General features: G+C 38.3%; 1 protein-coding gene across 8 annotated transcripts in view; it reads right to left on the reverse strand.

The window, feature by feature from the left end:
* Fry (FRY microtubule binding protein) overlaps window positions 1-17,572 on the reverse strand; it is a 402,948-nt gene that overhangs the window by 22,243 nt on the left and 363,133 nt on the right. For all 8 annotated transcript variants that reach the window (XM_071611568.1, XM_071611569.1, XM_071611564.1 and 5 more), the window contains 8 exons: window positions 15,287-15,457; window positions 8,240-8,440; window positions 7,534-7,695; window positions 4,955-5,121; window positions 3,572-3,761; window positions 2,784-2,933; window positions 1,821-1,919; window positions 1,452-1,535 (listed from right to left, as the gene is read on the reverse strand). In XM_071611568.1, the coding sequence (XP_071467669.1) occupies window positions 1,452-1,535; window positions 1,821-1,919; window positions 2,784-2,933; window positions 3,572-3,761; window positions 4,955-5,121; window positions 7,534-7,695; window positions 8,240-8,440; window positions 15,287-15,457 (1,224 nt within the window). The remainder of the gene's footprint in view (window positions 1-1,451; window positions 1,536-1,820; window positions 1,920-2,783; window positions 2,934-3,571; window positions 3,762-4,954; window positions 5,122-7,533; window positions 7,696-8,239; window positions 8,441-15,286; window positions 15,458-17,572) is intronic.

The raw sequence follows: 17,572 nt of genomic DNA on the forward strand, positions 1-17,572 counted from the left end.
CATTTGCTTCCCATCCAAAGAGGATCAAATAATAAAAAAACCCCACAAAAAATAAAATCTATATTTATATATCTCCACACATACATACATGTTTTCAAGAAGGCAGAAATGATACTTCAGTATCATATCTAGATATTTCTTAGCCTTGTAGTTTGCTTGTTCAATCTCTAGTCTCTTCACAAAATGTACTGAGGGACTCACCAAGTGACCCAGTGCTGGCAAAGAGAGTTAGTTACTCTCAGGACAATAAACTTGTTCAGTAAAAGATATCAAATTCGAATTGAGTCTTTGGTATCTGAAAAATTTTATCCCAAGGTTTATCTCTTTACATTAGTAAAGTGTTAATTCTACCCAGGAAGATGTTTTTGGATCCCTTCGAGGGTTTGTAATCTAAAATGCTTTCCCAGTAGTGATAATGTAATTCCACTTCCTCCTTTGAGACTGGGCAGCAGGAGGATTGACCTGACCACTTCATTCTGTTTCCACAGTAAATAGAGCAGGATAGCCACGGTCGAATTATACCCTGCTATTAAAACTTTCCGATTGCTTACCACTGCTGTGCAACACCCAAGCCCTGCATGATCTGGCTTCTGCCAGCTTCTCCAGACTCTTCTCAAGCTTTGCTCCAGGTTGCTTTCTGCATTTGTTCTTAGCGAGGCCATGTTCACTTCTGAGTAGCCTCAGGCTACTCAGCTAACTCTTGCTCATGTTTTAGATCTCTACCTAGATAATGCACCACGAAGAATCCTCCTTGAACTACTCTCTCATTTGATCAGGCTGCCTCACTGTGTGCTCTCAGAACTTACTGTTCTTTCCTGTACTTATTGGCCTTATCACATTTACACCTCTGATTTTTTTTTTTATTAATGCAGAAGATCTCTGATGACAAAGGTCTTATGTATTGCTCACTACTTAGCCACCATGAGGACAAAATAGGAGGCACTTAATAACTACAGGATGGGTGATTTTAATCCATTCATACTCTTCTATCCATTGTCTTTACAATACATTTCCAGCCAGTTGATTTGAGGTATGTCCTTAAAGGTATTCTAAACTGGAAAATATGTTTTGGAGTGATTGGTGAAAGGGCAATAGAAATTTTCCTCACTGAAGAAACTAAGTGGTTTTCTATTCTGAATTAAGAACAGATTTATTAGGAAATGATTAGTATGGTTATACAGTGTTCAGCAAAAAAGGTTATTTTTATACTTCTATTTTTCCCAAACGAGAGGAAAAAAAACCAAAACCAAAACCAAAAAAACCCCAAATCCCATCAACACACAATCATGCATGACTTGAATGTCATTCTGTTGTAATCTATGGGTTTCGTGGGAATATATGAGAATTCATTATGCCTCTTCTTTTCTCAAGTTCCATGCTTCTTAGATAAATCAAAACCAATGCACAATGTCAGACCACAGAGGAGATACATTCTAATAGGCTCTTATTACCTTTTCTTCTGAGTCCCCTGGTTGACAGGTAATCACTCCATCTCTTGATCCGCCTGCAAATGTTGCTTTACAATTTGCAAGCCACTGTCATTAGAAAAAGACAGACATAAGTGAATTTCTTGGGAAATAAGGGGAGGTGAAAAGTGAAAGCTCAACATTTTCTGTCCTGTAGGTTCCATTTATATAATTGATGTTATTGGCAGTTCTGTAACCATTATATTAGGATTGTAATCTCAAAGAGAGGAAAAGATTAAATTTGTCTCCTCCCTTTGCATTCTATCTTGGATTATTCACACCTCCCAAGAACTCAGAGGTTGGGTTCATTCGGTTTTACCTGAATGCATATGCACAAAAAACACAAAAACTTACTGAGAGAGTGGCCTCTTTTCTGTTGTTGTAGGTGTCCAAATATTCTTGCAGTTCTAAAACACTGAACTTGAGCTTGTCCAGAAGTCCACAAGAAAGGAGCTAAAGGCAGGGAAATAATTTGTATTAAAACATCTAGGGAGATGAGCTACCAACACAAAGTCATGGCTATACAGAGAAGACATATTTAGAAGTAATATAAAGAGGGAGAGCAGTACCATCCATTTTAATAAGGTGTGAAATTTGTAATTTTGCTCTGTTATCATCCCAATAATACATCACATGGTTCAAAGACTTTCATATTCATTTTGTATTTAAAATAATAGTGATTTCTCATATTGTATTCCTTGCTATGAGGCAGCCAACCATCAGTGAGGTTCTTAGACTGACTCTGCACAGACTTTAAAAAAAAAATCAAGGAACATATTCATTGATTCCAAACCTCAGAAGTCATTCACCTTACGTGATGGTTCCGTGATATGACGGGGGATGTGAACTTGTTAGTCTTATGTTAGTTATATTCAGAAAGTTATCATTCAGCAGGCAGCCAGAGATTGTCTTAATCCTTCTTTAAACTCGTCATTTGTGGTTTGGGCTGTGTGGATCCAGAGGGTGATGTGTCTGAGGCTTGGGGATAGGGAAAGTGATGATGGTTTGTCTCTAAAGACCATCTGATTGGTCAACCTGGTCAGGTCAGCTCTGGAGGTTATCCAGCCATATGCACAGCTGGCAGAGTCAACAGGAAGAGGTGTCAAGATCATGGAAGGAGCACAGATGTATGTTTTCTCCTGATTCTCTGAAATGATTTTGTCTCAGCCTGGGCTACCCCACAGATCCAAAGCCCTTTGGAAGTCACATCACAGTACTGCTCACAACACTGAAGGTCTTTAAAACAAACCACTACACAAACATGCTACCCTGAGCCAAGCAGGCCTTTCACTACCAGAGCAGGGCTGGGAAACTCACGGTCTCAGCATCCACGAAGAGTGTAGGGCACTCAGAGCAGGAGGTGAGCATCTGGGAAGAGCTGACAAATTTGGATCCAATTCCCCGGAGGTTGTCTCCAAGGTAGCTGGCTGCATCACAGGTTAGGAAGCAGAATCGTTTCTGAATATTCTGCAAGGGAGGATAGCGATCATTTGCAAAGGCCATTTTGACTTAGCTACTAGAAAAAAACTTTATTTGCATGGGATAGGACTTCTAAAATTTTATTATTAATTTGATTTAATTAGCAAAGAAAAATATGCATTGTGTATAAGATGTTTTGAAATATACATTGTATAGTTGCTAAATCTTGTGTAATTAACATGTAATTAACCTTTTTTTTTTTTTTTGGCTGACAACACTTAAAATCCACTGTCTTAGCAATAGAAAAAAATTTTAAAAATCTTGAGATTTTTGTAAAAAGAGCATATGTCCCCAGGGAAGGGAGTAGAGTAAGTAGGATGGGGTTGGTGGAAGGTCCCCTTAATGGTTCTGATGTCATGTTTGCCCAAGATTGAGGATGTCAATAAGTCAGAGTGGCAGAAGTGAAAGGTACTTCATGGCAACTGAAATCATCTGAGGTCACTGTCTTCATAATACACTCTGCGGTTGAGCAGGTTGAGGCTGCAGAGGAGAGCTGTTAACTAGAAGTTAAGAGTATCTAGAGGAAAAATAGGACAATCCTAGAACAAATAACCCTTTTTTAAATCAGGAGTTATCTGGCTCCCTGGAGGATCTTGGTTCTTGGAAGGTTGAGGGAGCACCGCTACCTTAAACAGAGAGGAGAACACGTGAAATGTATACACTGCACAGGAGCCATCTGAGTCACACATAAGCTGGTTGATGTGGCTGCGCCAGGCCTCCTCAGCATCATCACAGGCCGTGGGCTGAAAGGCAGCAAGGATGGCCGAGAAGAAAGGCGAGGGAGGGGGAGAAACTCCCCTGTCACCTTCTCCAAAGCTGGAAAACATGAAAACATCCATGTCAAGAAGTGTTGTCCTCCTGCTTCTCCTCTACCTGACTGTACCAACTCTAATCCAAGTGTTGCGATGTGGAGGAGCCTTTTGGCCCACTCTTCCCTTTGAGGGTACTCTGGGAGATCCTGGCTGCCATGAGAGATCTCTAAGATCCTTTTCTGATTCTAGGGTATAGAATTTTCACCTCTACAATTTCTAGGATTCCCATATTTCTGATTGCTGTATACAGACAGGGTACCTCTTTTAGCTCTCAGCAAGTGTCTCACTTTCCAGGTGCTGTGCCTCTGACAAAGTATGCATTCAGGCTTATGCTTTGGTGCTTTCATTCTTCATGTTTTAATTATGAAAAATTATAATATAAATTTTGATGCTTTTAGTTTTCCTTTATGGAAATAGAGTATTAATGAATACATAAAGCTGAGAATACAAGGATTGGGGAAGAGAGAAAATGTAGAGAAATGCAGAGTAAGAGCACCAGGAAGGAAGAGAGATAGGGAAAAAAAGTGAAAAGTAAATCCTCCAGATATGACCTCAACCTTTTCCTTTGATGGTCAAATATTGCTCACCATGACAGAAGGCCCTACTTAGTTCTCACTTTCAACTCTGAGTAATTCTAGGGTCTTGATTTTCTTATCCTGAAGCAAATGTATACCATTATTATCCGTGATTCCCCCTAAACTCTGATTTTATCTAAACTACTGTGTTTTATTAATTCCTCTTCATTTTTTTCCTATTCATATTAGTTTCAGAGATATCAGCCACTAGGCTGAAAGACACCTTCTTGAAGAAGCGTTGCTATTTAGCATATAAAGATCCCCTTGTTCTTGTCTTTTAACTCAGAATGGAAAGAACTCATTCCCAAGCCTTGCCAAATTTTGCTTATCTTCAAAGCTTATAAGGCTTGGACCATGTCTCCAGGCCTTTCTTCATCTTTCCATGTTGCTTTCTGGCTTTATAAGTTCTTATGCAGGTGTCCTTTCTTTGTTCTGCATAAGGCCTTGCACTGGGGTTGGATGATTCTACCTTGGTAAGAGCTCACTAAGTTCTGTGTCACTGTGGACTCCTTCATTAGGAGGCCCCAGCAGTGTGAGCGTAGCACTGAACTCAAGTTACTGTGAGCGTAATACGTTGTGCTGTATATACTTGACTACTCATTTCCACCAAGCGCTTCCTTACCTTGCGAGAGTAAACTGGTCCAGACCTCGGTTGCCTTTTTCCTCTCCCTCAGTCATATCCAGGCTAAAGCTGTCACTGCATTCGAAAGCCGCGGGCAGCTCATTAATGGAACTTGAAAGATCATCCTCATGCACAGTGGTGTCTTCCTCCTCCTGGACAGCATCAGCCTGTGGGGTTATAGAGTCAATTGATAGAAGTGGATTCAGAAATTCTCTGAAGTACTCTTTGTTCACTTTCTTTTCAGTCCCTTCCACAATAGCCCCCAGAGGGCTTTCAGTAGATTCTCATACTTGATCCATGCTTACAAGATATAAATGCTGAATTTGGAAAAGACTATAGAGATCCCTGGTCCAACCTCCACATTTTACAGATGAGGAAATGATGTTCCATATGGGCTTGTCTAATGTCAGGTCAATAGAGTTAAAGCTGGGAATAGAAACGTCGCTTTGGATTCAGGACTCCTCCTATTGTGCCATCCCAGCCTTTTGAAGTAGGTTCATCTAGACTTAATTCTCCAATATGGAATCCCTTTGCCAGTGGACACTAGAATTAAGAATCTTTGGCTCCTGGAACAGTAGATGCTCAAGAAACATCTGCAGTGTGCATGAGTGATCCAAAGTCCTTCACCAAGCCTGCTTGGTTGATAGAGAATTTTCAATGTGGAAAAGCCTAAAATCCATTTGCATATATGCTTTACTCTTGAGTACCCTTGAAAACAGCAGATCAGGTTGTCTGCTCTCACCTTACTACAACATGTAAAATGAGCAGTTAACTGAAAGGGCTCTAGGGTGGGTGGCAGTGAGAGGCAGGAAAGAGACACAACAAGGAAATGGTAAAATAGCGGGGCTTGAACTTGGGCCAGGGGACAATCAGCTGGAGAACTGATTGTTTCTTGACAGGAAGGAAGGCAGCTGGATCACACATCAGAACAGAAGAAAATTCTTGTACATGTTTCACTGAGTCATTTTCAAGGTGAAATAGAAACGTATATGAATCAGAGCTTTATTGCAGGTTAACACCTGGCTGCCCATTTAGTATATAGTATGAAGAATTAATAGGGAAATTAACAACAATGTAAAGCTATATTAGAGAAACAAGAATTTCAGAGGTTTATCTGTACCTGCTTCTTTTTGCTTTTGAAAACTATGGTGATCCAAAGAAGCTGACCTCTGGGGTTATTACTACACATAAATTTCATCTATTGGAAAAACTGAGTTCTTATAAAATGTATTTATTTACTCTTTCTAACATGACAGGTATATCAAACACCACAGGAACTCAGCTCATGAGAAAATAAGTCTCATTTGTAATGAGCTATCCTTATCTTTCCTTGATAGAAAATACTTCCTAAACAGTAGAAATCATCTATGAGAAGCCTGTGTAGCCTTCAAAACAGAAAATGAGAATACCAATACGGACAAATATCAATGCTGTTAACTTTATATATATTTTGTAGTTTTTATCCCAATGAAATTGAATTTCTTAATTTGAGGATTCTGGCATTTTAGCCTAGAACAGAGTTTTCTTTCAGGGCCTTTTTGGACAAAACAAAAAAGGACCCTTAACTCCAAGAATCCTGACCACAGTCCCTCTGCACTGTGGCAGTCTTAAAAATGCTGAAGCTTAACTAAGAATTATTTCTAAGTAATTGCACTTTGGTGGTTGTTCTTAAAGCATACTTTTTCCCCCGCTTGGCCTCAGCTCTGTTTTTAGTAATTATGAAACAATATATAGAATAGCCAATACTGTATTTTTCCATTAGAGGTATCAGAAGGAATATACTTTTACAGTTTTTTCTGTTTTCTTTTTCAAATTTACATTATCATAACCAAACTCTAGATAAAGAAAGCTTTATTCTATCCTCACAGCAATAGATTATTTTGCTATTTCTGATATAAGGAAATAAGATTCCATACTGATGGGCATAAATGTGGGTACAGCATGCAAGTGATAGTTTTATGGAAATTTTGATAAACCTTAATAGAACTACACACAAATATATTTTTTTTAAACCCCAAATAAGGAAATCACACCCATTAGTTAACATTTCTATTTAGAGTCTGGCTAGGAGAGTTTTGTGCAAATCTGGCAAATAATAGTGTGATTGATGTTACAAATTCCAACAGGATGCCAAAAGGGGAGCATTGAATCAATGTACAAATTGTATAATTGGTTCCTACATAAGAAAAAATTTCCTCAAACACACCCACACATCTCTTAGCATACTGCTGTATAAAAGCCATGACAAAGATTAGCAGTTTCCCAGTCAGAGCCATCTGAGATGGACAGTACTGTTTTGCCCTCAATCAACAGTATTCACTCAATGTTCCATTTTACAAAGACTTCAGAACCACTTTCTTTCAATCAGAAGAAAGTTTTGCTCAAGTTTTTCAGCATAAAACAACTTCAAAATAAAGGCTTAGGTGTATAAGCTTCAATTATTTCACTAAAATCAGATGGAAAGAGTGCTTCCACTTTCAACCCCCCCCGCCCCCACAGGAATTCTCAGAACTTTGGGAAGTCATTATTTTCTTTTTCCCTAAGGAAAATTACAATCATAACTGCCAAAATCTCTTCACCTTTGAACCCTCAGAAATCTGCAGGTTATTCATATCAGGCAAGGAAGCATCAAAACTGGCCATTCTGGTGATAAAAGAATGAGAGTCAGCAGGAGTTGAGTCACAGGTTGTGGTGAGCAATTCCATGGGGTTGGCCTCTTCAGAGGGGGAGAGGGTCATGATCTGTTTAAAAACAAGAGGAAAGAAAATATAAAGTTTCCATTCTTTAAAAGCTCTAATTATTCTTAAGAGCATAAACCATTGCTCTCTAGTTGTTTGGTATTGATTTTCTAATTTCCTTATGTCACCATGACCTAACTAGCAATCTAGTGTTAATCTGCATCCTGGGGTATCCCACTAAAACACCAATTCCTGTATTGTTAGGACAGGCCTTTCAATGAAGTTATCTATTTCCTCAAACTTTATATATTTGAATATTTTTTTTTTTAAAAAAGATTACCATCATCAAAATTATTTGGGAAAAATCTAGGCCTTCAGATTGGATGGCTTTCTGGGTACATAACACACCCCAGCAGTTGCTTCCTTCTGCCTACTACAGAGAAGAGGCCACTTAGAATCAGATACCTCCTTGAGAGTTCAGAATTTAGTTTGGCAGCTTTGGAAAGTTTCTTTAGCTGAAACTGGGCCGGGGGCAGGGGGAAACAACCCTCTTGAATTACAAAAAGTAAGTCTCCCCAGTTGCCACAGAGGGAGAGTTGCTACTCACTAGATCGGAGTGCTCCAGGATCTGGCTGGCTGTGAGGTCCTCCTCCTCAGATGATTCATCGGAATCCTCATGGTTCATTTTATTTAGACTGGGAGGGCTTCCTGAGAGTTGGCGTTCTTCCAGGGTCTGCATGTCACACTTGTCCAGACTGTCCAGAGAACGCCTGCGCACTCCCCAGTTGAAATTGTCCATACTCTCACCCTGAAATCACACCACCAGCCAGGTTTTTATGCAAAAATTCTTCTTCACTCATACCTTCACACATCCAATTAGTCACAGCTTAGAAACATTACCTCTCATGCCCTCATCTGCTTTGGTACTGAAACTTTAACCTGACATGAAAAGTAACAAAAGCAGACTGTTTTCATATAAATGTATATTAAATCATGGGTAGAGGTGATCACACCCTTTTCTTCAGCAGGTTAAGTAGTGTGTATGTGTGTGTGTTTAAGTCGATTTCAATAAACACTAGAATTGATCTGTGTTTTCAAAAATCTGTAAGAAAGAGACTATTAAAAAACTTCAAAAGAGGTGTGTGCTCCCTACTCCCACCAGCCCCTGTTTAGTATTCTTTTTGGAAAGAGAAATAAGTAGTAGCTATGCTTGCAGCACATTCCAGGAATCCTTCAGTTATTTAGTAGAAGAGCATTAGGTAAACATTCCAGCCTGTTCTGCCACAGCGGTTCTCACAGATAAAATGCAGAGTTAAGGACTTTCAGAGCTGGACAAAGTTTGATGGATCATGCACTATGCAAAGGCTAGAGCAGCAATGGTTTATCTTTTACTTTAAGGCTCATCTCTGAATAATTGTCCCAACCTGGAAAATAGTTAATTTTGTACATCAATACCAAAGATTATGGCCGACTTTTATATTCTGATTTACTAAGAACTGGCTTAGTTGGCCACATAACTGTTTTAAAGAGAAATATTTTCCAGCCTGCAAACTAGAAAATTTTTACCTAAGCAAAAGGGTAATTTATAATAAAATCTGGCACCAAATCCTTTCATTTCTTGGTAATTTGAAACAGTGTCCAATAGTCCACAGAAATAAGGTACCTCCTCTGATGGGAGCTCAGTGGACAACTTACTAATCTGAGAGATGCCAATTACTATTAAACCATAGGAAAATGAATAAATGCAACGCTAAGTTTAAGAGTCTTGTTTCTGGCTCCAACAGTTTGCCATTCTCAAGACCTCTCAGGAGATAGATGCTTAGCTTTTCCAAAGTCTGTTTTGGCTATTCTTGATAGAAGGCAAGAATCCTAAGCACATTATTCTGGATAGGATATGGAAATTATTATCATTATTCATCCCTCTTTATAATCAAAACAGTACTAACAACAATCATAAACATAAAGAGAAAGCCAACTTAGAATGTTTTTCATGTTTTATATCTCCTATTTTATCTGTACAGATCAGGCATCTCTAATTTGAAATCTGAAATGCTTCAAAATCAAAGACTTTTTGAGTATTGTCAAGACACCCCAAGTAGAATTTTCGATACCTCATGTAAAGTATAATGGTCAAGACACAAAACCACTAAAAACAGTGTATAGAATTACATTTAGGCTATGTGTATAAGGTATGTTTGAAACACAAATGAATTTCACATTTATGCTTGGGTTCTATCCCCAAGATCCCTTATTATGTATGTACAAATATTTCCAAATCTCAAAAAATCTGAAATTGGAAACACTTCTTGCTCCCAAGCATTTCTGGTAAGGGTACTCAACCTCTGTTCACCACCAGATAATTTTTTTTCCTAGTGGAAAAGACTAACAAAGACTAACTGCTTTGTTGGGATTTTAAAATAACCACTACAGTGAAAAAAATATGTAAAAGAATTTGGAAGATAAGGCAAATGCAGTGTGTGAAGAAAGGAAAAAAGAAAAACAGACTATTCAAGAAGAATGTGAAAATTATTGGGAGAAATATACAAACAAATTCACAAAACTGATTTTCTTATACCAAATGAATGATGGTTTGAATGAGATATCTTAAGCAACAATTTTGAACAATTCCCAAACTTATCCTGAGACAGTTATGAGCCTACAGAGCAATATAGATACCCTGGGCATAGATGGCTGCTACTGCTTGGTGGCAGCTCTGGGAAGACCTGAATCCATCTGGCATGAGAAGAGGGAGGGGGAGGAGGGAAAACTTTTCTTGCAGGAATAAGATCTATTGCTAGAGGATGTGACAGTTCCATTAGAGGCAAAGGTATTGAATTTATTTCCCTAGAGGAGGTTGAGGAATTGAGATGGAGCAGGGTTATAGTCTAATCCCAGTTGAAGTCCATGGTGATAGGGATAGGGTGTAGCTTAGAGGTAGATATGTGCTTAGAAGGTGCAAAGCCCTGAGTTCAATCCTCAACATGTGCAAAAAGTCCATGGTGATTAAAAGTCAACCAGGTTTGCTCAGTATGGCACAGAGATATCCCTAACGGGGAAGCCATGCTCAATTCTTTCTCTCCCCCGAAGGTCAGATTTGCATTTTATGTTACAAACTTAGAAGTCAAAACAGTTTTATTGACAATGCCAGATTATCTTATATGTGAAAAAATGTAGAGGACAGCTAATTATTCTAAAGGACAACTCACATATAGTTATCAAACATATTCCATTTAGTATTTATACTAGGATAGTAAAGTATTATCATGTACATATTCTAGAAATGTTAGAAATAATATTCTTTGAAAAAACTTTTTCATATTGGAACCCTGTCAAATGTTTTTTTCTTTTCTTTTTTGAATGCTGGAGATTAAACCCAAGGTTGAAGCTACACTCAGAGTTAAAAAAGAACTATCGTTGCAGGAAGCTTCTGCAACAATCTGATGTGACATAAACATAATGATCATAAGTCAATATGCCCAACATGATCCAGGTTTATGCCACATAATTGTTGTCTGGACATAATTATTACTGGCACCCTTTTTTATTTGGAAGAGCCCTGGTTTAGATGAAAATTTACCTAGTCACCATACAGAGATAGCTTCTAATTCTTGGAAAACAAAAACATTTCATTGGAATTATAAATGGTATATTGTTGGCAGCAGATTGTTGATTTTACTTTATAGTTTTTGTGGGCTGCAGATAAAATCCAGGGCCTTGTGCATACTAAGTACATTTTTCACCACTTGAGCTACACCCAACCCCACTTCACTTTTGTGTGTGTGGTGCTGAGGTTTGAACCCAGGGCCTTGTGCATGTGAGCACTGTACTAATTAAGCTATATCCCCAGCCACCACTTCACTTTTAATAGAATAATTTTACAACAAAATCCATCCAGTTATATAAATGCCTAATCAGAAATTATAGGATTTCCACAATCATATTTGAAGATTCACTTTCTCTCAAAATACAATCATACAATATCTAGTACTAGGCATATAAAGGTTTCTTAAAAAAAATCTTATATTTACGTTTTTGAAAATAACTTTATAACAGAGCAGCCAAGAAAGATACCTCTTATATCACACACACTGAAGTAGAAATAAACAAGCAAATAAGCATACATTTGCTGAAAGGGAGGAAAAAAAAGCAATTATGTTGTTATAAGACTGCAGTGATGCAAAACATCTACTACTAGCATATCTAATTAAAAATAGCATCATCTTACCTGAAGTTCCTGGGTAGCAGATTGAATGGACAGAAAAACAAATAAAAGGTCTATTTAAAATGATCATTAAGGATACTCAAGATACTTTCTTAGTTTTAACACAACAGCAATAATAATACTAGCAATATACACTTTCTTAGTTTTAACACAACAGCAATAATAATACTAGCAATATACACTTCAGTAGTCACAGCTTAAAAAAAGATAAATATATGCTACCCCCAAAGAGAAAAATCAGTATTAAACATCAGAAGTTCCACATCTCCTAGTGAGTGGTGGATCATGCAGCTGGGTAACAAATCATAAGTACCACTTCTGAAATAGCTTTCCACTTCAGTGACAACTTTGGTCTATTCAACACTTTTTTTTTTTTTTTGAATGCCTAAGTAATTATTTGTGAGAAAATGTTGAATGTCATGAGAAAATGAATGAGGGTCATCAACTGGGGAAAAAAGGTGGCTTCACCTGATCCTGCTCACAAAGCTAAAAGTGTTTGTGATCATGATCTGTCTGGTGTGGGTGTGTAATTAATAGCCAAGACACAGTAAGTAAAGCGTTCAGAAAATTCAAGGGCAAAACCCCTTTATACAGATATTATTCAACAAATTCCTGAGACCTTTTTAAAAAATTATATTTAGTTGTAGAGGGACACAATACAATTTTGTTTATTTAGTTTTGTATGTGGTGTTTGGGATCGAACCCAGGGCCTCACATATGCTAGGCAAGTGCTCTATCTCTGAGCTACAACCCCAGCAAATTCTTGAGACCATTTAATGAAAAGGAATAGACACGACAAAAACAATCTATCTTTGTTTTGACAACTGTTTGGCTAGAGAAGCCAAATATGTTTAACTTTCCCCAGTCAGGTTATTCTAAAATTATTCACCAATTATGGGACAAGGGACTGACCCTAAGAATACCATTATGTACCTGGCACTGTCCTAGAAGCTCTACATAGGTTATCTTATTAAGCCTTACATCAATTCTGCAGGCAGGATTATTAGACCCATTGGACAGATGAGCAGGTAGAAACCAGGAAGAACTATACCTATGTTTACGGTCACATGGCTAGGTCACCAGCAGAGATGAAATCCTAACGTGTAGCTGGGGACTCTGAAGTCCAAGCACATTCACTCTACAGTTCTGTAAGCATGTTAAAACTCCTTATTATAGCAAACATTCTTAGTGTTTTCTTTTTGAGACATGGTCTATGTTGACTAAATTGGCCTTGAACTTTTGGGCTCAAGCAATCTTCCTGTCTCAGCCTCCCAAGTAGCTGAGACTACAGATACCCACCACAGTGTCTGGCTTTCAAATGGCTTATTTTATTTGGATAAAATGCACTCTTAGTCCCTTGAGTTTCTTATAAAATCTTAATCATAAAAGATGAAATGATCTTTGTAATTGTTTTTTGTTGCCTAGGACAATAGAGATAATAGAGAACAAAAGGGAGGTACATGTAGTATTATTTATTGTCCCTGGAAAACATTAATGTAACATTTGTTTTGAAGAGATGGGCATCTCTGATTTTTCCCTATCTTATTTATTTTTTATTTTTGTGATGCTGAGGATTAAATCCAGAGCTGAGCCTCCATACCTGCTAAGGACACACTCTACCACTGAGCAACATCCCCAGTCCCCTCCTTTGACAGAAATTAGATTTGTTAGTTGTTCTAAAATTGTGTCTGATCTCTCCACTTTATGCCATTACTGCTAGGTCACTCAGCATAACATTTTTCTCTGGATGGGACAGGAAAATGATGTTTCTCTTGCTTTGTCAGGTTTTTCCCTCCCTAGTTTAACTTCCAGAATGAATCAGGTGCCTGAGCTTAAATTTTAGCTTAAACGCAAACATTAGGTCAGTTGCCAGACCAGGGAGCTAATCTTTTGACCTTAGTTGAACACTCAGCTCTGGGTCAGAAACATTGAGAAGGAATTCAAAACAGTTGTGTTTTGCTTTAGACTTTAAAAATAATCCTTACTGCATTTAATAACCATAATTGATGATAGAGAAAACATTTAACAGAAATCTCTACAGTACTTTTCTTGGTTCTAGACAATTCAAGGTGAAAATGAAGCTGAGACTTGACGCATACACTGCAATCAGGGCTTTTAGCTACCCCCTTGCCTCCCAAAACCAGGACCTCAGGCATGTCAAGCAAGTGCTCTACAGCTGAGCTGCACCTCTCGCCCCAGTCAGTGCTTTTCTACTAAGGGCTGGGTTTGCTCAATGTATTTTTCAGGGAAATAATCAGTGGAGAAACCATCATTTATTCTCAGGACATGGAGCTCTCCTGCTGGAATAGATATCTAGGTGGTCATGACCCAGGTAAGACAACAGCCATTAGCTCTTTGGCCTCAACTAGACATAAGGGGCTTGGACAGTAATCCTATTGTTTTAGGGAAGCTAATCAAAGCATGATTTTCTCACAGGTTTGTAGTTAAGTAAGGAGGTGCCTCTCTGCCACCAGATATAATGAACTTTGAATTTGAACCTCCATTTTAGTTGTAAGACTAGCTTAAAGCCCTTTGGAAAATAGACTATATTTAGTTAAATAAGAGCTGCCAATGTTGAGCAACATGGAGAGCCAGGCTGGGTAACAGGTATCTTTACCCAAACCAATCTCACTTAAGTGAACTGAGCTTTTATTCTCAAGGGGCAAAAGACTGCCTATCATTTGGAACATGCCTCTGAGCTATGGAAAGGAAGGTAGCTGACAAGGGTGTTGCTCCTCTCTCCAGACCCTGTTTTCAAAAAAATGATTCATAGCAGAAAGCATCTTATTACATGATTAGCATTCAAAATAAATGAATCTGTATTTGCCTGTTGAGGCTTGAATTCAGCTGCTCCAGGTGTCTGGAATGCTGGCCACCAAACTAAATCAGGGCAGAGAGCTCTCCTGTGCTTTGTTTCAGGTTCTAATGACTTCATCAAACAGCGCACAGAGATGCTGGAGCCCTGAGGGCTCCCGTCTCATCTCCTGTTGACTCTCGTGTTGAGGCAGGCAAGTTGTGAAGTAAGGAATTAGAGACTTAGAGCAACTTTACATTTAAAATAGTTAAATGCTTAGCATATTTGCCCAGGTGCCAGTGAACAGGCTCAGAACTGAAGTGTTTTTGTGATTTTTTTTTTTTTTTTTTTAAGATCCCCTTTGGACTCTAAACACACAGTCTCTGTGTGGTCGTTACCACTCAGATCTTTGTCATTTAGAAATGACTTGGCAGCTGTGCTTCGGACTCAGGAAGGGTGTGGCAACTTTTGCCAAAGTTAAACCGTTGTACTTTGAATAAATTGATTCAAAACAGAGTTTAGAGCTTTCCAGCTAAAGACCTTGTTACAAAAATGTTCTATTTAGCAGGTAGAAAGACAGTTTTGTTAGTCAAGGGCAAGTTCCGAAGGGGATTATTTTATAGAGAATGTAACTGTACCTCTCCATCCTCCAGCTCCACGTCTAGGAAATCGAAGTCCCTAAAGACTCTAAACTGCTGCTCGCTGTTTGTGTCGTCCATGTTCTCCTGTTCCCTGGCGCCGTCCTCGGAAGATACCAGGCTTGTCTGATGCTCCAGCAGATCCAAGTCCCCACACGAGGAAAAAATCACCTACGAGTCAAAAGAGCCCTCTCCTGAGAAACTGGTCTGCCTTCAGTTGTTTGTGCTATGAAAAACAGTAATTGGCTCTTCATAGCACTGTATTTCCAGTACACACCTAATTCCTTAAGTGGGTATTTTTAGAATGTTCTTTTATTATTTATGTTGGACAGGTGCCTTTGGATTAAACTCCTCGCAAAGATGCAAGTTCATGCACCAGGAAAACGGTGAAGAGTAGAATTGCTGCCTGTTAATGGATAAAGACGGGACACTAACTGTGTGTGTGAGAGAGACTGAAAACTGAGCATGTGTTCACAAACTGGAACACTAAGACTGTCTTCCAGTGTTTCTGACCTAATTAAAATGAGATATTGTACACACTCACAAGCACGTATATGTCAAATACACATAAATGATGGGTTATTACAGAATGAACCATAGGAACAAAGATTTTAGCCCTTTTAGAGATGAACCAGGAACTGGTAAGGAATAAGAAATAGAAGCCAAAAGTATAGTACTTCTCATTGGAATTACAGAAAAGATGAATACCATGCCCATAATTTGTACTTAAATTTCTGTCCTTTTGAGTTAAACAAATCTGTAATATGTTAATGTTTTAAAATTCTACATTTAGGTTTCTTTTTTACTGAGCCATTGTAATAGCACTTTGTAGAAACAATGAACTTTGAATAAACCTAAAGGTTTTGCTAGTCAGTATCTACTGAGCATAGGCTGAAATTAAGTAAAGTTAACAGTGATTTTATGTAACCATTATGTTTCAGTCTTCTTTGAAAAATGGGGAAGTCTATGGAAAAAATGTCAGTTGTATTTAAATTCTTAGAGTAAAAAAGAGCAAAGGGACTTTAAATGTAGTTTTTTTCCTCTAGTGTTTAAGTTGTAAGATATATACTATACTGTTGAATACCCCAAATCTGAAAATCCAGAATCTGAAACTTTTTGAGTGTTGACATGATCAAAATATTCATTTTTTTTTTGGGGGGGGGGTACTGGGGATTGAACTCAGGGGCACTCAACCACATCTCTAGCCCTATTTTGTATTTTATTTAGAGACAGGGTCTCACTGAGTTGCTTGGTGCCTCGTTGAAGCTGATGCTGGCTTTGAACTTGCAATCCTCTGCTTCAGGCTCACAAGCTGCTGAGATTACAGGTGTGTACCATCGTGCCTGGCAAAATTTTCAGATTTTATGAAGTCTGAATTCTCAGGTTAGGGTTACTCAATGCGTAAAGTCTATGCAAATAATTTCAAAATCCAAAGTGCTGAAACCTGAAATACTTCTGGTCCCAAACATTTTAGGGGGATATTGAAAATATATAAGGGATATTCAACCTGTATGCTCAGGAAATGGTATATGATGCATAATTTTGTTCTGGGATTGCAAATGGGTAGGTGAGATAAACAGCACTGAGGGCCAGTCAGCTGGTCAATGAGAGAGGAGAAACAGAATTCAGATTTCCTCAGCTGAAGGCTCATTTTCCTAGTTAAGAACTTATCTTATTTGTAAAGTACTTCAGGTAAATATTTCTAGCTGGTAAAGGCTTTCATAGGGGCAGACAGTATGAACCTGAAGAAGTGCCAGTCACAGTGGCAAGAAATAGCCCCAACTGGCTGTGCTGCACTGCAGAGGCAAAATGCTCTTGTTTCTCTCCCTTGTGTGCTAGGAGGCTCTGTCTGCCCCTGCCACCATCCCCTCTGCCCTAAGTAATGTCACAGGATCAATAAGCCACTGATCTAAAAAGCAGAGGCCACTTAAGTCACTTAGTTGATGGATGGGATACTTTTGAGATGGAAAGAAATATCAATTTGTACTTGTGCAAGTACTTACAAGCCTCTAACACTTCACCTAATTGTGAACAACATTAGTACTAAGAGTATGGGATTTTTAAAAATGGCTCTGCAGAGAAATTGTTCTTCTAATTCTTACTTGGTAAATCATTTAATTTGCTATTTCTTTTTCATAAATAATAAAGATGCTGTGATATAGATGAAATAAAAATTCTTGGTGAAAGCATACCCTGACATTTGTACTATATAATATGTTTGTGTACACAATCTAAATTTCTGAATTTTATAAGCTTCACAAGTTTGCTTATATATTTCAGTCATGT

This window comes from Marmota flaviventris, chromosome 4, assembly GCF_047511675.1.
Source record: "Marmota flaviventris isolate mMarFla1 chromosome 4, mMarFla1.hap1, whole genome shotgun sequence".
Taxonomy (NCBI): domain Eukaryota; kingdom Metazoa; phylum Chordata; class Mammalia; order Rodentia; family Sciuridae; genus Marmota; species Marmota flaviventris.